The sequence below is a fragment of the Pan paniscus genome, chromosome 11 (assembly GCF_029289425.2).
Source record: "Pan paniscus chromosome 11, NHGRI_mPanPan1-v2.0_pri, whole genome shotgun sequence".
In the NCBI taxonomy this organism is placed as follows: Eukaryota; Metazoa; Chordata; class Mammalia; order Primates; family Hominidae; genus Pan; species Pan paniscus.
Window position 1 is genome coordinate 69457777 of NC_073260.2, and position 20424 is coordinate 69478200.

The window sequence follows — 20424 nt, forward strand, 5'->3', positions numbered from 1 at the left end:
AGGTTCATTTTGTTTTCTTCCTAACACCTGTCACAGTCTGACATTATCCTAATCATTTGCTGTGTCAGCCTTAAGTAGTGAAATTCAGAAAATATCATTAAGTATAGAGTTTATTCTAACGCAAAGCTTGAGGACAGCCACCTGGAAACACCAACTCCAAACAAATAGGGTCAATGTTCCAAAGTGAAGTTAAGGTTTCATTTATACAGGCAGAAACAGAGAAGGTTCAGCAGGAGTACATTTTCAATACAAGAGCAGTGCATAAAGTACAGCGATTAGATTAGTTATAGATAGCTACATTCCAAGGAAGATAACTATATTAATTTATGAAGGGGGTAGTGATCTGAGGGGGTCTTACCTCTGTCTCTGTTTGGTCTTCCTGATTATAGGAAAAAACAAGGCAGACATTGCAGCTGTATGCCATGGGACTCAGGCCCCATCGCCACATTCTTCGCAAGGCTCAGAATAATTTAAAGTTCCAACAGCTTTAAGTTTGAATTATTTAATTTCACAGTTGATTCACTTGTTCTTTTCCTGTCTCCCACAATAGAAAATAAGCTCCCAGGGATGCAACCTTGGCAGGCTCCTAAACTGCCACGGCTCCAGTTTCTTGTAGATTAGACATTCACTGTTGGTTGAATGAAAGAAGTTCTAGACACGCCTCGGTGTGCTGCCTCCTCTTTAACGAGAGGGTTTACTAGATGAATGTGAGCAGACGGAAGCAGAACACCCTCTTAATGAAGGCAGCGCATTCTAGCTCAGGGATTTCTAGAAACCTCGGGGGCGGAAGTTTAACCAGAGAATTAGGAGGCAAGGGGACGAGTAGCAATGAGGTTAACCTGTGCAGTGTAGTCATTTCACGAGTTTGAGAACGCCTAGCACGATGCCTTAACGGAGCGTCGGGCACAGAGTCATTTGGGAGGATTTCTTTTTCGGATTTTTGAGACAGGAACCTGATTTGAAGCAACAGGTAAGAACACCAAGAGGACGAAGAGCCAAGGACGGGCGTGCCCGGGAGCTCTCACCTGGAAGGGGTGGGAGCAAGCAGGGCCTGACGTCCTCCTGCCTTGGCGGCCGTGGACGCCCCAGGTGCCACCCACAGAAGCCTCCCACCACACATGACTGAGGCTCGGGAAGCAATAAAGTGGCTTTCAAAATACCAAACGCAATTGAGATTTTTTCCTGAGTTTAAAAAAAAAAAAAAAGGAACTGAATGCCGAAATATACGGAGAAGAAACTCCAGTTGCCACGTCCCCGAACGTCTCCACCCAGTCCTGCCTGCTGTTTCGCCCTCAGTCTGGGCCTCGCACGGCGCGGCGGAGCGCGGGAGGGGCGGGGCGGGCCTGCTGACGTCGCCGGACCTGAACTGCGCAGGCGCGGCGCGAGATCGCGGGAGCGAGCGCGCGGTAACAGTTCGCGGCAGTTCGCGCGGGAGCGGGGCGCGTGGGTGGTTGGGCGCTTGGGCGCCTGGGCTGCCGGACGGTGGGAACGGAAGTCGCTGTGGGACGCTGAGGAAACCAGGATGGCGACTCCGAGCAAGAAGACGTCAACTCCAAGCCCCCAGCCTTCCAAGAGAGCTCTCCCGAGAGACCCTTCGTCGGAGGTCCCGAGCAAGAGGAAGAATTCGGCCCCGCAGCTGCCGCTGTTGCAGTCGTCCGGGCCTTTCGTGGAAGGCTCTATCGTCCGCATCTCGATGGAGAACTTCCTGTAAGTTGCCCGGAGGCCGCGCCGCGGGTGTGGAGGTGTGCTGGCCAGCAGGCCCCGGGGCGCCGGCAGCGCGCGGGCGTGGGCGTGTGGGTGTGTACCTGGCTTGTGGGTCTGGCCTTGAATTCGTGCCGGGGTTCCCTTGAGGATTTTCCTACGTAGGCTGTGGAGATTGACGTGTATGATGTAGGAGATGTGTGCCTTGGGTGATGTGGTTTTTAAATTTAGTCAGCCAAGGTTTTCCAAAGGTGTCATGTAGCAGGTAGTGGTTGTAGGAGGGAGTAGGTCTCTGCCCGCTGGGAGTCGCGATCCATAGCGGCCCTGGTCTGGAATTCACAGAAGTATTGTCCCCGGGAACTTAAGAGGAGGCAACAGTTAATTCGGCGTGGTAGTGATTCTGTGGCGGATTCTTAGGGTAGGCATTTGCCAGAGAGGAGTAGATAAGACGGTAAAGGTTGTTCGGGAATGGAGGTTACAGGTACAAAAAAATTAAACCCTTACTGGCAATTGTTGGACCTCCCTACAAACCCTTGACCCCACTAAACCCAGTTTTCTTCCCTGGTTCCTCCCTCTCCCCTTCAGACAACTAGTTACCGCTTTAGAATTTAGTAAGTTTTAAATATATCATGTATTTGCCTAGCACCTTCCAGTTCATTTGTTCCAGGTCTTTTTCTTTTTTTTTTTTTGAGACGGAGTTGCGCTCCTGTAGCCCACGCTGGATGGAGTGCTGTGCCGCGATCTCGGCCCACTGCAACTTCCGCCTCTCGGTTTCAAGCGATTCTTCTGGGTCAGCCTCCCGAGTAGCTGGGACTACAGGCGCGCGCCACCACGCCCGGCTAGTTTTTGTTTTTGAGACGGAGTGTCATACTGTCGTCCGGGCTGGAAGGTAGTGGCGCAATCTCGGCTCACTGCAACCTCCGCCTCCCAGTTTCAATCAATTCTCCTGCCTCAGCCTCCCGCGTAGCTGGGATTACAGCCAGACGCCACCACGCCCAGCTATTTTTTTGGTATTTTAGTAGACACGCGGTTTCACCGTGTTGACCAGGCTGATCTGGAACTTTTGACCTCAGGTGATCTGCCCGCCTCGGCCTCCCGTAGTGCTGGGATTACAGGCGTGAGCCACCATGTCCGGCCGGTAGTCTTTTTTAAGCTTGCACATAGAGGCATAAGGATAACAGAATTGTAATAACAATACTACCTTTTTTTTTCAAGCACCTATTGTGTGCCAGGTACATAGTGCACTCATTCTTTCTTCATAACAACTCTATCTTGATAATTTCCATTGCTGAAAGAAGCTCAGTAGGTTATTTTGCCCAGTTTTACGCAGCTGTTACATAGTTGCATTGCTATTTGAATCCAGATCAGGAAAGATAAATGTAATCAAATGAGTTAGATACCATAACAACATATATCAGGATCCTTCACAAAGGATGAAGTGGTTAGTTTTGTCTACGAGTATGAGAAAGGGCTTTGTAAAGAAGATATGAAAGTCTTTGGTCTTGCTCTGTTGCCCACGCTGGAGCTCAGTGGCATGATCAGGGCTCCGTGAAGCCTGGACCTCCCCTTCTCAAGTGATCCTCCTACCTCAGCCTTTCAAGTAGCTCGGACTATAGGCGCGTACCATACCTGGCTAATGTTTTAAAATTTTTTTGTAGAGATGGGGTTTCACCATGTTGCCCAGGCTAGTTTCGAACTTCTGGGCTCAAGAAACTCACCTCGGCCTCCCAAAGTGCTGGGATTACAGACATGAGCCACTGCACCCGCCTAAGAAGATAGGAAAGTCTTACAAGAAGTGAAGAGCATTGAAGACAGAAGGAACTGTCTGAAATAGTTTGGTATATTTAGAAAGCGTCAAGTATTTTAGTAAGGCAAGAATATAGGATGTGAGTGAGTATTTGGACAAAGGGTAAGCAACCATTCAGAGGCCTGTATGTTTACTATGCTAAGAAGTTCCGGCATCATCCTGTAGGCAGCCACGGTGTGTTTTCAACAGGGAATGACGTGTGTTCTGTGTTATTCTGGAAGCACTGTAGAGGATGATTTAGAAAGGGTGCAAGACTGGAAGCAAAAAGACAATACGAAGGCAAGAGATGATCAGAGTGTGAAGGAATGAGATTTGACAGGATCCAGCTACAGAATAGTTGTGAGGCATGGGGGAAAGGGAGGAATGCAGCATTTTTCCCAAGTGTAAGAGCCTTAGCTAATTGATCAGGTGCTATTCAGAAGAGGGAGCAGTTTGAGGAGAATAATAAATGCCTCTTAGATCCTGTGACTTAAAGTTTTCTTTGTGGCATCTAAGAGAGATGTTCTATAGGCAGAATGTAGGAGTCTGGAGCTTAGAGGAAAATATGAACAGATGAGAGTTTTGGGAGTCATGCATACAGGTGATTGATGAAGTTGCAGAACTGGTTATGATTGCCCAATAGGAATTATGAATTGAAGAACTAGAAGACCGTGTACAGAGTCTTGGGAGAATGCCTACATTAAGGGTGAACTGAAGAAGGACTCAAAGTCAGAAGGAACTATTCAGGGAGGTGAGATGAAAACAGTGGGAGACAATTATCAAAGAAGCCAAGGAAAAAGAATGTTTCAAAAATATCACCTGCTACATTGAAGTCAGATAGCAGGACTGAAAAGAGCCCACTGCATTTAGCAATTGGGAAATCTTTGACCTTTTAATGAAGCAGTGGAAGCAGAAAACTTTGCAGGCCGGATGCAAAGAGAAGAAAGAGAAGGTAGCTGGAAGTGCAGAGGTTGGTGAGATGCTGTTTATTTTAATGAGGGGATTTTGAGTTTTAGGCATGAGGTAGAGAAAGATGCGCTTAGAGAATTAGCAAGGAAATAAGATGGGTAGTCAGAGAATGTAAATAGCCTGGAAGAGAGTAGTGAGTGAACCAAGTCAAATGGAGTTGGGAGTGGAGGAAGACACTTGGAGGCTGAAGGAATAACATGTGCAAATACTTCAGAGCAATAAGGAATTATAGTCACAAAACTGAAAGAAGTACATTATAGGTAGAATTTAGAGGTCTGAGGAGAGAATAGGGAAAGGAGATAAAAAGTAGAAAAAGATGAAACTCGGCTGTGATGGGTTTTTCCTTAATTTTTCTTTTTTAACAAGTGACATCAGATTTACAATTCTACCAGCATCACTTGGTGATTGATTGGATGATGGAGTGGTGGTTTGGGTGGAGTCAGAAGAGATGAAAGAACCAAAGAGGATGCAAAACTAATGCCTAGGTTTCTGATTTGGTCAATGGCATGAATGATAATACCATTCACTAAGAGACCACAAGAGTGGTTTTGGATGGGAAAGATGGTGGATTTCGTTTTAAATGTGTTAAGTTTAAGATGACTGTTATGGGACATTCAAATAGCGTTATTGAGGTGACCATTGCATATAGAGGTCATCTGGACTGCTTTCAGCATGTAGATAGTATATAAAGACTTGGAGAAAAAAAGGAATCATTGAGGCCATAGAGAATACATGAGATACCTCGTGAAGTATATGGAATGATAAGAGGGTGGGTCTTTACCAATAGCTCTTTCAGAGGGAGCTCAGAGGAAAGGAAACTCATGATAAGGGAATTCCCAATAAATACATCGTAGAATCAGAAGATTGATTTTAAACAGTGCAGACACTTGATCTGGGTAGCTGAAGGCAAGAAAAATCCCCCGCCTACCCCCGCCAAAAAAAAAAAAAAAAATGCAGAGGCTTTGTTTTTGGCAACTGTCCCTATTTGTAATATCGATGCGTATTTTATAGGCCAGAAATTCTCATGCTTTTCCGTGTTCTGTTTTCTAAAATACCAGTTTCATCGTTTTAGTATAACATTTACACAGAGATTTCACAACAGGAAATCCAAGTGGGGCTTCATGTGTTGAGAGTAAGAAGTTCCATGTCAGGTAATTTCCTACATGTCTGAAGTTCCCAAACTAGTTTTATTGTAACCATAATAAAGGGCTCTTTTGAAACCTAGCTGCTAGCAGAACAAAACAGCTAAAAAGATAAAGTAGTAGATGCTGTGTAGAGGTGTGGGATTAGCAAACCTGCCAGAAAATACGTCTTTGCCACCTGTATTTTTATTACCACCCGACATTTCAAAATCATTAATTTCTTAAAATATTAATGTGTGTGCTTGGTTATTTATGTACTTAGAAGATGAATAGCAGGCTAAGCATTTATTCATGAGGAATTAGTTGGCAGCTACCTGAGAGCTAACTGAAATGCTGTGGACAAAGGACACTTTTTATGGGTTCAAATTCAGAGTATTCAAAGGCGAGTTAAAAGAATGTCTGAGTCAGAGTTTGCTTCACATTTTGTCATAACTGTCCCTAGCAACTAATAAAGATTAGATGCTAACTATAATTAGAGTGCTAGTCAGCTTTCAACTTTTGTTTTGTAGGGCAGTGTCTCTCTATGATGCCTAGGCTGGCTTTGACCTCCTAGGCTCAAGTGATACTCTGGCCTCAGGCTCCCTGGTAGCTGGGACTATAGGCACATACCATGGTGCCTGGCTTGGAAAATAATTTTTAAAAGTTAATAAAATGAAACTTTTGGGTTGAGATATATCTTCAGTTTTGTAATTAAAAATCTGCTTAGATTGTTTGAAATATTAAAATATGAATAACCATTAAGCATTATAATTTAAAAGAAATATGAATGTAAAATTCACAGATTCAAGGTAAGCCGTGGCCTCTCCTATAAAATTTGTTTTAAAGTTATTTTGTGTAGTATCTTTGATATAGTGTCCAGTGTTTTGTAATTATTAAAAAAGAACAAGGTATCAAACTTCACTTTCTTCAGCAGACTTTTGAAAAAAGTATATGAAATTATATTCTTTAGTTATGCATTACTGCCTTTTCATTTCTTCTATTGGTATTCTTTCTAAAGTTGTTTATTAAAAACCTATAAAAAACATTAAATTTGTAAGGTTAGCTAGTTTTTAAAGGAATTTGAGGAAGCTCATAGATAATGTAAAGCAAGGAAAAGTGGTTTTGTATCTCTCCTTAATAATTTCATCTCTTTATAATTCAGAACATATGATATTTGTGAAGTATCTCCTGGACCCCACTTGAATATGATCGTTGGAGCCAATGGAACAGGGAAGTCGAGCATTGTGTGTGCCATTTGCCTTGGTTTAGCTGGAAAACCTGCTTTCATGGGACGAGCGGATAAGGTGAGTTAATATAATTACTTTTTAAGAAATTTCAAACCTATTAATTGCTTTTAGTAACATCAATTTCTACACCTCAGTTCCTTGGGTATAGCAAACTTAATAGTGCATGAATATAAGGAATAAATTTGGCAGGTAGAGAAGCTAGAAGGAGATTTTCATTTCTAGAAGTATTTTGGACCATAATACTAGAGGATTCTTCAAGTCTCTTACACCTAAAATGCTAGAAATAATGTAATATGTCTTTTTTTTTTAAATGCATCACTTGGCTTGTGGAACAGTGAAGTAAACTTACAAAGGGCAGAAACAAAATCCAGTCATATGTTGCTTAATGATGGGGATATATTCTGAGAAAATGCATCATTAGACAATTTTGTCATTGTGTGAACATAATAGAGAATACTTACACCTAGATGGTTTAGCCTACTATCCACTTAGGCTATATGGTGTAGCCTATTGCTCCTAGACTACACTCCTGTAGAGCATGTTACTGTACTGAATACTGTGGACAATTGTAACACAATGGCCTACACTGTACTTATGTAAACATCTCTAAATATAGAAAAGGTACAGTAAAAATACAGTGTAAAAGATAAAAATGGTACACCTGCGTAGGGCACTTAACCATATTCATGAGAGTGGGGGGCGAAAAAATACTGCCCGAACAATCCAGAGGGAGTCTTGAGAAAGGAGGAGGAGGAGGAGATAAGAAACAGATACAAAAAATGAGATCATTAAAAATGACAAAATATTGGCTGGGTGCGGTAGCTCATGCCTGTAATCCCAGCACTTTGGGAGGCCATGGTCAGGAGTTCCAGACCAGCCTGGTCAACATGGTGAAACCCCGTCTCTACTAAAACTGCAAAAATTAGCCAGGCATGGTGGTGGGTGCCTGTAATCCCAGCTACTCGGGAGGCTGAAGCAGGAGAATTGCTTGAACCCAGGAGGCGGAGGTTATAGTGAGCCAAGATCGCACCATTGCACTCCAGCCTGGGCAACAAGAGTGAGACTCTGTCTCAAGAAAAATAAATAAAATAAAAATCACAAAATAAGATGGTAGAAATATGTGCAGATATAATCACAATGATTATAAATGATCTAAACTCTAAACTCTCATTAAATTATAAAGTCTGTTAGAATGGAGAAATGAAACAATGTTTAGTTCTCTTTTGTTTTTAATAAGCATATCTAAAATAAAGTGCTACAGAAAAGTTGAGAGTGAAAGGATGAAAAAAAATACATGCCAGGCAAATATGCAAAAGAAAGTAGATGTAGCTGCATTAATACTAGGAAAAACAGACTTTAGAGCAAAAAGTATTTTATAGATAATAGTGGTCATTAAACACTGACAAAAGTTTTAATTCACTGGAAGATAATTCAATTCCCAACTCAAATTCACATTATAATCTAGCTCCAAAATATATAGGCAAAATCTGCAGAATGCTAACAAGCAGTTAACATATCCATAATCATACTGGGAGAGCTATCAATAATAGTAGATCAGTCAGATAAAAAAATTAGACTACAAAAGATTTGAACAATGAAGTTAAGCTTGAACTAATGGACATATTATAAAAAGTGCACTCAACAACTGGAGAGTATGCATTCTTTTCAAGCACAAGTTAACATTTCTAAAAGTTAATTGTATACTGAGTCATAAAGCAAGTATCAAAAAATTTCAAAAAATGGACACCACGTAGACCATATCCTGACCACAATGCTATTAAGATAGAAATAATAAAAAAAAATTAAAAGTTAATGGATGGTTACAAAATGGAAGCAAATTCCCCTTAAGATTATAAATTATTTAAAATGTGTGTGTGTGTGTTTAGTGCTATATGGAAGACATTTATCAGGTAGAAGATACTTTTCTCTGTTAATAACTAGCCTTGTGACCTTGAGCAATTATCTGGACTTCAGTTTTTCTTCATTTCAAAGATGGGAGAGTTGGAACAGATAGCATCCAAGGACCAACTCAGATTTTTATGAATATTGATATATAGTTTTTTAATTGTCAGATCATTTAATCCCTATCTCTTTGTAATCGTCTGTTGGATTGTACTCCAGGGGCTGTACAGTAGGACTGAACTGGCTATAACAATTTTTACTAACTTTCTCATGTTGATTTTTGTCATGAAAACACATCTCATCCTTGAGTGATAGGATTTTTAAGGGAAGCTGTGGAGTGCAGTGTTTCCTAGATGACAGATTGCAGCCCTTTGGGTACACAGATGTATTTATGGGATGCCCAAGTTCTCAGCAAGAATATTTAATGTATTTTTGTTTAAATGCTAATATAAAAATTTAACAAAAACATACTCTACACCATCTGTATGGATACTTTATAATAAGAACTGCCTCCTGATTTTTGTTTCCTCCTCATTGGTACCAAGTATTTTAATTCTTGCAAGCTAATGAGCAGATGTCATTCCTACACGGATGTCCTTGGTTTTCCTGTGAGGAAACAGAGAGGTTAAGTAACTGTCCAATGTTTAACAACTTGTATGTGGTGGAGTTGAGATTTGAACCTAGATAGTAGATGTTAAAACCTGTACTTTTAAGCATTAGGCTGTACTTGGTGGTTACAAGATAAGGCTTTTTTTTTTTTTTTTTCACCCATCTTTCTGGGACTCAGCTTTATTGTCTATAAAATGAATGTATACTTCAAGGTTGCTTATGAGTATTAAATGAGAAAATACATGTTTAGTGCTTAGCACAACAGTATATAGTAAATGCTTGATAAATGTTAGCTGTTGTCATCACTGTCATTATCACTATTAAAAAGATTACTATTTGTGAGGTATATTTTCTACCTTTTTAAATATTTATCACTTATTTATAGCCTGATTTAAGATCCAGTCTGATTTTTTTAGGCTCAGACTTTGTTTTCGGGCTTAGACTCATAAGCATATAGAAACTAGCACAGATATGTCTGCTTTATCATGTAAATTTCAATTATATTGCTCCTTTTAGAACGATGCTTGGTGGCAATTATATCATTAACAGGATAGGTAATATTAGCATGGTTGTTAATATTTAACCTGCGCGACTGTAGGAAGTCTTCAATGGTAATAAGAAGCTTTGAGTGCTTAGTGGTTATACTATAGGACCTGTTTTCCCACAGGCATTTTCTCTTCTGTCTGGGTGTTTAATATAGTGGACAGGTACACAGGCTCTGGAGCCAAGATTTCCTGGGTTCAGATCCTTTTTCTGGCACTTACTGGCTTTGTCACGAGGTTGGTAAGAGGCTATGGAGTGCATAGGAGTTCGATAAATCTTACCTAATATTATTATTGTTGTTATTTGTGGGAGGGAACAATGGAGGAACCCAGATCTGGGAGAGATACCTTAGAAAGTGACAGGAGCGAACATACAAGTGGTACCTGAAAAAAATCTTGATTTGACAAATAATAATGACTGCTAAATCTCTGATTGTTAACCTGGGAATGTCACTACACAGCTCACTTTTTCTTTTTTATGTCTTAGGTTGGGTTTTTTGTGAAGAGAGGATGTTCTAGAGGCATGGTTGAAATTGAATTGTAAGTGTTAAAAGTGCTAAAACTCCTTTTTCCTATAAAATTCTTAGTTTATATTCATGTTTTCCTGATGATTAGAAAAGAGTATTAATATAGTATTATGGCATAAATATTGGAAATAATATTTAAAGAATACTTAATCCAGATAAGTAAGGGGTTTAAAAAATATATTTTAAAAACTTAAATTGTAGGCTAGCCATGGTGGCTCATGCCTGTAATCCGAGCACTTTGGGGAGGCCGAGGTGGGCAGATCACCTGAGATCAGGAGTTGGAGACCAGCCTGACCAACATGAGGAAGCCCCGTCTCTACTAAAAATAGAAAAATTATCCAGGCATGGTGGCACATGCCTGTAATCCCAGCTACTGGGGAGTCTGAGGCAGGAGAATTGCTGGAACCTGGGAGGCAAAGGTTGCAGTGAGCCGAGATGGCGCCACTGCACTCCAGCCTGGGAGACAGAGCTAGACTCTGCCCATGCCCCCTGCCCCCCCCAAAAAAAAAAACTTGTGAGAATTTTATTTTAAAAAATTATCAAGGAAATGATAAGTTTATAGCAGGTAATGAAATAGAACTATACTACTATTAAGTAGTCATGATGAAGTTGCAATATTTTTCACAAATTTAAAGTATCTGGGTTTTTTTTTTTTTGCTGATCTTGAAAGTAATACTTGCTTGTCTTTAAAAAACGCAAACAATGTAGAAGTGTATAATGTTGAAAATAAAAGCCTTCTTGCCATCATTCCTAATTCTATAAATAACTACTGCTAATAGTTTGGTGAATCTCATGTATGACAAGGACTTGGTACTTCTGTCACCATTTTTTATTTTCTCCCTTATGACACCAATAATTCATCATAGTATTCTTTTCCCTTGAGCTTGGATATTCTCAATTGGCCATTCTTGGCAGCTATTTTTGATAGACTAGAGTTGATGTTTATGATGAAACCAGTTGACCATCCTTGGTATATATAATTTTAATCCTTTACACATAAATATGCACATTATTTAGGTGATTTTTAGAGACTGTTGCTGTTGGAATATTAGTGGAAAGTTGTGGCATTTTTGAGCTGAAAAGCCTTTAAAGATTATCTGATAGCCCTACTATTTGATATGAGATGAGGAAACCCTCTTTTATAAAAAATTACTCAGAAAGTTTTTATTTATATAGAGATGAGAAAGATAAACATGGAAGTAAAAAGAAAATAAATTTTGAAATACCCAACTTATTAAAATATGATAGAATTTTGTTGAAGAATATAAAATCAAGACCTGAAGAAATGGAGGTGCGTGATACGTTCCTAGAAACATAAAGTTAATGTCATTATTAACATGTCAGACCAGGTGCAGTGGCTCATGTGTGTAATCCCAGCACTATGGGAGGCCAAGGCAAGTGATTGCTTGAGTCCAGCAGTTGGAGACCAGCCTGAGCAACATGGCAAAACCCCATCTCTACAAAAAATACAAAAATTAGCCAGGCCTGGCTGCGCACCTGTAGTCCTAGCTACTTAGGAAACTGAGATGAGAGGATCACCTGAGTCTGGGGAGGTAGAGGATGTAGTGAGCCATGATTGTGCCACCGCACTCCAGCCTGGGTGACAGAGTGAGACTCTGTCTGCAAAAAAAACAAAAACAAAAAAAGTCAATCCTTTGTAAATTAATACATACATTTGATACAATTACAATGAGAGTCTCAACAGGTAAGTTTACAAGTTGATTCTAAACTTCATCTTGAAGAATAAATGTGCCAGAAAACCCAAGGAGATTTTGAAAAAGCAAAGTTGTAAATAAGATTTTTGTCTACCACATGTTGAAGTATACTGTAAAGTTGTTGATTTAAAAATAAGCGTGATACTGGTATAGAAGATGAGAGGAGCAGAATGTAGAAACCAGGAACAGATCGAAATGTACATGAGAACTTATTATAAAAGTGGCAGTTTAATTAAGTGTGGGATATTTTAAGAGATAGGAAAAACCAAAGTTGTTTTTGCTATTCTCAAACTCAACACAGCACAGAACACTTCTACACCAGATGTGTGGGGTTTTTTCCCCACACCCTGCAATTCAGTTCAATTCTGACACTAACCAAAAATTAGTGCAGGACCCATAGTTTAGGGGCTCAGTCACACAGGACTGCCCTCCACTTTATATGCCATTTGTAAGTCTTAGGTTGTGCCCTGTACTTCTGACCAACCAGCTGTAAATTGAGGTTCTCAGGACCCCTTTCTTGGTCCAGTTCTTTGCTAGGATGGGAAACACTTAGGTTTACCCATGTATTATAAAGGATACTACAGAAGATGCAGATGATTAGCGTAATACAGGGCGAGGTCTGGAAGGGTCCGGAGTGCAGGAGCTTCTTTCCCCACTTTCCTAGCATATGGATGTGTTCCATAATCTGGGAGCTCTCTGAAACCCATGGTTCAGGGAATTTTATGGAGGCTTCATCACATGGGTATAAGAAACTCAATCTCTAGCCCTGCTTCCCTTCCCAGAGGATGGGGAGTAGGTTGGTGGGGCTGAAGGTTCTAAGTTTCTGTTCATGGCTTTATCTTTCTGGTGACCAGCCCACATCCAGGAGCCCAACAAGAGTTGCCTCATTAGAAAAAGACACACTTGTCACCTAGGAAATTCCAAGGGATTAGGAGTTCTGTGTCAGGAATTGAGGACAGAGACTAAATAATTTTTTTTTTTTTTTTTTTTTTTTTGAGACGGAGTGTCACTGTCGCCCAGGCTGGGGTGCAGTGGTGCCATCTCGGCTCACTGCAACCTCTGTCTCCCGAGCTCAAGTGATTCTTCCACCTCAGCCTTCCAAGTAGCTGGTATTACAAGCACCCACCACCACACCTAGCTAATTTTTGTATTTTTAGTAGAGACGGGGTTTCGCCATGTTGGCCAGGCTGGTCTTGAACTCCTGACCTCAAGTGATCCGCCCGCCTTGGCCTCCCACAGTGCTGGGATTACAGGTGTGAGCCACCATACCCGGCCTACATATTTCTTAATACAGGCTGAGTATCCCTTATCTGCAATGCTTGGGACCAGAAGTGTTTTGGATTTTGGATTTATTTTGAGTTTAGAATATTTGCATTATACTTATCGGTTCAACATCCCCAATCTGAAAATCTGAAATATGAAACACCCCAATGACCATTACCATTGAATGTCATGTTGGCACACAAGAAGTTTTGGATTTTGGAGCATTTTGGATTTTGGAGTATACAGGGATACTCAACCTGTATATCACAGTATCATAGTGTAAATTATTCAAATTGAGCTGTGATAATTATCTTATTTTATAACTTTAAAAAAGTTAATTTTTTAAAGATAAATTTAGAGCTTTACCTAACACCCTACACATAAATAAAATTTAAGTATATAAACGTCAAGCACTTTTTCCACGAAGGTTCACATGGCCTTGAGAGTACCAAATGTAAAACAGCTCATCATTAGTTGTTGAAATTATTGCCATTAAACAAGTGTACTAACTGGCCATGTATTCCTTGAGTAGAATGGTGGGTAGAATAATCTCTGGCATGTATTTATGTAGTCATTTTCCAAATATTTATTGAGTACCTATACATTGGGGATACTCTTCCCTCATGGAATTTATAGTTAGGGGCATAAGGAGGGACAGTTAGATAAGTAAAATGTATATTATGTTAGGTGGTGATAAGTGCTACATAGAAAAATAAAGCAGAAAAGGAGGATAGGAGTGACAGAGTGGAGTTTTACAGTTTTAAATAACCTGATCAGGAAATATCTCACTGAGAAGATAGGATTTAAGCAAAGACCTGAAGGAGGGAAGGTAATGAGCATGGAGATAATTGGGGAAATAATATTTCAGGTATAGAGATTTGCAAATGCTAAGGCTCTAAAGTGGTACCCACAGTGACTGGATCACTTTGAAGGAGGAGAATAGTAAAAGATAAGCTGTGAAAATATCAGGAAGTCAAGCCTGTATTCATTGTAAGGACTTGGCATTTATTTTGCATAAGCTGTGAAGCTGCCTGGTTTTTAGCAGAGGAATGATGTGATGTAACTTAAAAAGTTTAACCAGATTTGATTGCTGTATGGAAAGTAAACTTTAAGAGAGCAAAGACAAAAGCAAGAATATCAGTTAAGTGACTAATAGAACAACGCTATGAGAGATGATAGCTTATGATTTGCTTATGAATTATATACAGAGTATGGGAGAAGGAGCAAGATATCAGGGAGGACTCCAAGATGTCTGGCATGATTAAGGGTAGAGTTTCCATTAACTGAGGTAGACAGACCTACTGCAGAAGGTTTTGGGAGTAGATCATACATCATTGAACTAAGATGCCACCACTTGTAGCTTCCAATTAAAATTAAACTAGCACAGATAGTTTGAAATGTGCATCCCAGTTTCAGAGATGTTAAAATGTTTTTTTAAAAAAGGAACTTTTCAGAATCAAACATGGTAAAGTTTGAGATGCCTAGTAGATACTCAGGCAGAGCTGGGCACGGTGGCTCATACCTGTAATTCCAGCACTTAGGGAGGCAGAGGCGGGAGGATTGCTTGAACTCAGGAATTCACCAACCTGGGCAACATAGCGAGACTCCATCTCCACACACACACAAAAAGATCTGAGATTCAGGTAGAAATGTTTTTAGTGGGCAGTTAGATATATAAACCTGTCATTCCTGGAGAAGTCTGGGCTGAAGATAAACACATTTGGGAAATCATTAGTATTATGATGGATTAAATCACCAATGAAGCAGGGATAGATAAAGGAAAGAAGAGTTCTAAGAACGTATCTGCTACAGTGCACCGTTTAGAGATTGAACATAGGGAAAACTAGGAAAGGAAACTGAGAGTTGGCTAGTGAGTCAGAAGAATACAGTACTTGGAAACCAGCACTTGGAACAACTTCAGGAGGAGTCAGTTGTCTATCACCTGTGTCTGATACTGCTGATAGGTCAAGTAAATTGAGAACAAAGAGTTTATTATCCGCATTTATTGAGTTGGTCATATCATTTAAGTTGAAGAATTAATTAATTCCCTGATGTTTGCTCAATTTTGCATTCTTAGAATAACCCAGTTTGGTCATAGTTTTTTTGATGTGTTGCTAGATGGGTTTTCTAGTATTTTATTTAGAATTTTTACATCCATATTTTGTTTGTGAAAGATATTTGTAGTTTGAATGTTTGGTTAAGCTTACTGTTTAAAAAAATCTGATGTGTGTTATAGGGTGTCTTGCAAAAAAAATCATCTGGCTTTTTTTTTTCTAACTATACTGATTTAATTTTTTCTAACTACTGATTTCATTTATTTATAGTAATCGGTTGCTTAGATTTTTCTGTTTATTCTTGGATTACTGTGGTTATTTATACTTCGTAAAGGATTTTCCCATTTTTCTTAGTTTTAAATTTTATTGACATGAATACCATCCTCTTATTTGAGTTTACTATATATATTATTTTATATAAAACAGTATGTCTTCTAAAAATTGACTTGTCAATTTTAGTAGTTTTTTTCAATGAACTAACTTTTGCATTTGTCGTATATCATGGTTTTCTATTTCATTAATTTCTATTCTTACCTTTACTGATTCTCATTTTTTGAAATGGATATTTATTGCACTAATTTTTAGTCTTGTTTACCCTAATATGAACAGTTAACATTAAAAATGTCCCACTTACTACTTTAGCTCCATCTCTCAAATTTTAGTATATAGTATTTACTGTTTTTCAGTTCTGAATATTTTCTTTATGAGTTCATAATTAGAAGTTGTTTCTAATTCTAATGTAGTGATTTTCTTATTTTTTAGTATTGGTTTCTACTTTGATTGTAGTGCAGTTAAATATATAGAGATACTGGTTTTATGTTACTCATCCTTTGAAATGTCTTTCTTTTTGTAGTGAACTTTAGTAATTGTTCTTTGGCTAAAAGAATAAGTTTTCTTTTGTAGATACCTGCAGTGTTCTGTATTTGTGCATTAGTGCAAGTTTATTAGTTATATTGTCAAATCTTCTATATTTTTGCTGATTTCAGTTGTCAGATTGATACCTTAATTACTGACAAAGGTGTATTACACTATTCCTCTATGCAGATTTGTGAATTTTCCTTGTCCTGTCAATTTTCGCCTTATGTATTTCTAGGACATTATTAGTTGCATCTAAGATTAAAATTGTTTATCTTCTCGCTTAGTCGCCCAGGCTGGAGTGCAGTGGCATGATCTCGGCTCACTGCAGGCTCCGCCTCCCGGGTTCACGCCATTTTCCTGCCTCAGCCTCCCGAGTAGCTGGGATTACAGGCGCCCGACACTACGCCCAGCTAATTTTTTGTATTTTTAGTAGAGACGGGGTTTCACCGTGTTAGCCAGGACGGTCTCGATCTCCTGACCTCGTGATCCACCCACGTTGGCCTCCCAAAGTGCTGGGATTACAGGCGTGAGCCACTGCGCCCGGCCGTGAATTCAACTTTCTGTTGTTAGGTACTGACCTCTATCTTTCTTTTGCTTTAAAGTCCGTTTAGTTTGCCATTAATGTAGTTAGCAGCTTTTTTTTTTCCCAGTATTTTTCTAGTTGTCTTTTTTCATTCATTTCATGTTTTTAATATCTTTTGTTATCTCATTTAAACTAGTATAGCTGTATTATTTTTTCTGGAGTCTTTTAAGTAAAGCATATAATCAATTTACAAATATATGTTTGAACTTATTTTTCCTGTCTTATTCTCTGCTTTTTATTTTTCACACTCTTCAGCATTTCTTTTCTTTCTTGCTTTTGTTGGATATTTGTTTCATTTTTCCTTCTCTTTTGTCTTGGAAGTTATGCACTCTTTTAGTGGTTACTGGAATTTTAGCAGGTATACTTGTTGGAGTCCAGACTTAATATCTGTCTTCCTGCTAAACAAAGATTTTACAGTACTTTGTTCTTAATAACTTCTCTGAACTTACATGCTTTTAAAGTTCTATCTTTTTAAAACTCCTCAAAACATTATTATTAATATGATATAGTTATATTAATTATGCTGTCAGTGTTTGTTTAGAATTACCTCAGATATTTCTGTTTTGCTTTTCATTCCTTCTTCCATTTCTGATTTTCTCTCTGGGATCACTTTCTGCCAAAAGGATATTTGAAGTTTTCTTTTATGAGAGTTTTCTGTTGGAACACTCAGTTTTTAATCTGAAAACGATATTATTTAGCTCTAAATCTTGAAAGATGTGTTTCATGGATATAACATTCTATATTGACAGGTCTCTTTTCTCATATTCAGAGTATAGTATAATATCATTGCTGTATTCCTTTTTTTGTTGTTTTGTTTTTGTTTTGGTGACGGGGTCTCACCCTGTCATGATCATGACTCACTGCATCCTTGACCTCCTTGGTTCAAGTGATCCTCCTGCCTCAGCCTACAGGCACTCACCACCATGCCCAGCTTTTTAATTTTTTTTTATTTTTTGTAGAGAATGGGGTCTCACTATGTTGCTCAGACAGGTCTCGAACTCCTAGGCTCAAGTGATCCTCCCACCTTTGCCTTCCAAAATACTGAGATTACAGGCGTAAGCCACCACATCTGGCCTGATTGTTGTCTTCTAATGTGAATCTGATCTTAGTTTATTTGATAGTAATCATTCTCTTTTTCTCATTGTTTTCTGATGTGAATCTGATCTTAGTTTATTTGATAGTAATCATTCTCTTTTTCTGAAGATGCTTATAAACTCATTTCTTTTTTTAAGTATGTTAGTTTCATATATATTTAGGTGTGGATTTATTTTTTATTTACTTTTCTTGGTTTTAATGACACTCTTAAACCTACGGTTTGGTGTCTTTCATCAGTTTTGGAAAGTTCTTTTTTATTATCTCTTTAAATATTGCCATTGACCCATTCTCTGTCTCCTAGAGTTCTTATTAGACATATTAGGCTTTCTTAGTCATCCAAATATCTTTAATGTTTTTCATTTATCATTCTGCATTATGTTATTTCTGCTAGTGTTCTTGATGCTTTGTCTTCTTGTGTGTGTGTTTGTAGCGAACTACTCTTCTTAGAACTTTATCTGTGTTAATTCTTTTAAGATAACATAGATTCCGGCAGAGGAAATTATTAACTTCTGCCAGAGACCATTGAATACTTTCAATTCAGAATCACAATGTACAGAATTCTCAGCTTGTGGTGGTAGCAGTGAAGTATTTCTAGTTTACCCTTACAGTGAGAGTATATCGCTTAGATATGGCTTTCTATTGGACTCTCCACCTTGAATAGCTGTGGGCTTTGTTTTTCTCCTTTACCAGCAGATCATCAAAATGAATCCTCAAGATCACTTGATTGGGCGAATGCCTTCAAGATGAAAGCCAATTTTATTTTTCCACTCTGGGTTTTCACCTATACTAGGATGTTAGCCAGAATTCCTTACTTTCATGCTAACTGATAAATTCATTTATGAAGATGTTCTAATATTTTATTATTTTTAGTTGTTTACAGCAGGAGGATCAGTAAGGGTACTTTATTAGTCGTTCTGCTGGAAATGAAAGTTTAAAACTACTTCCTTTAAAGTCGTAAAGTCTTACTGTTCCAAGTGGTCTGGTTACAATATAATTTATATATACAACATTCATAAGTTATTATTGTCATTTAGTGATTGGATACCAATAATTTATCTTTCTGCCACATGCTGCTGAATCCCAGTGAAGAAGATGGATGAGTAGATGGGAGGTGTGGAGCAGTAGTACTTCTAAAAGCGAGAAATAAGTAAATACCCTTCTTTCAGATTCTGTATTGCTAAATGTTCCTTTATATCCATGTGATGTAATCCTCTCTGAATTTAGAGTGGAGTACATGGTGAGGAATCCATGGGCTACCTGTATGGGTAGTTTTGATTTCTGGAAATGCCACGAGTCAGTTTTCATTCATATGTTTTCTGAGCAGGGGGAGTTTCAAGGTTTAACTGCTCTACCCTTTAATATACTAACACATTTTGAATTGCAGTCAATGCATGTGATTGAAGAATAGCATAGTAATTAAAGGATAAACAACTCCAGCTATGTGACTCCTCTAGTAGTGTTTATGAATTAGTGTTCACATTTGCTTTAATTTTAACAGTTTAAATAATTTTGAATGTTGAGTAAGTAACTGATGTGGTCAATTATGGCATTATGACTAATAAAATGCCAAAGTTTCCTTCTTGAGGGGCCAAAATATCAAAAGGAGTAAAAATCATAATAATAATTCTATCTGGCACCTTTTGTGCAAGAGAATTTTGGGAATTTTATTTCTAAACTAATGTATATATTTTGAATATAAAGATTCTTAAATTATTTTTTAATTAGGTTCAGGGCTTCTGGAAATCTTGTAATCACCCGTGAGATTGATGTGGCAAAAAATCAGTCCTTTTGGTTCATCAACAAAAAATCTACAACCCAGAAAATAGTGGAAGAGAAAGTTGCAGCCTTAAATATTCAAGTGGGGAATCTTTGCCAGTTTCTCCCTCAGGTATGAGAGAAATAAATGTAAAGATGGGAAAATTTTGTATATAGTGTTTCCTTTTTATGCCGTTGAAGGGATATCATAATGACTGCTATTTAAATTGAACATAGCACTCTTACAGTTCTTTGTAAAGGTAGCATTTCATCACTTAGAGTATAATGTTATTAATTTGTAGTAATTTGGAAAATTTCAATTAGTAAAAAAGTCTAAATTAGAGTATTTTGAAATAAAGTATTATTTTTGAAGTTCAGAGAGTGGCTCAGATAGCTATGTGCTTCTATTTGTAGACCCTTAAAATGTTGTTAATGAACAACTTTTTAGTCAGTTTTTGTTCGTATACATTATACATATATTTGAGTCTACAAAATATTTGATATAATAAAACTCCTATATTTATAAGTATACCTTCTAAAATCTTGTTGTAGTTTATTAAACATAAAAAATGCTAATAATTTATGTTAAATGTTAAAGTCATATTACCTCTTAAATTTGACTTTGAATGCTGTCTACGGACAGCATTAACTAATATTAATTTCTTTTTTGTTCAGAAACAATGATTTCATAATGAGC

General features: G+C 38.2%; 1 protein-coding gene across 4 annotated transcripts in view; it reads left to right on the forward strand.

The window, feature by feature from the left end:
* The first annotated feature begins 496 nt into the window (after positions 1-496).
* The window catches only part of SMC5 (structural maintenance of chromosomes 5), a 96828-nt gene continuing 76900 nt past the window's right edge, over positions 497-20424 (forward strand). For all 4 annotated transcript variants that reach the window (XM_003806365.7, XM_008952927.6, XM_034967602.4 and 1 more), the window contains exons 1-4: positions 497-1707; positions 6740-6881; positions 10365-10417; positions 19698-19860. In XM_003806365.7, the coding sequence (XP_003806413.2) occupies positions 1214-1707; positions 6740-6881; positions 10365-10417; positions 19698-19860 (852 nt within the window). In that variant the 5' untranslated portion in view covers positions 497-1213. The remainder of the gene's footprint in view (positions 1708-6739; positions 6882-10364; positions 10418-19697; positions 19861-20424) is intronic.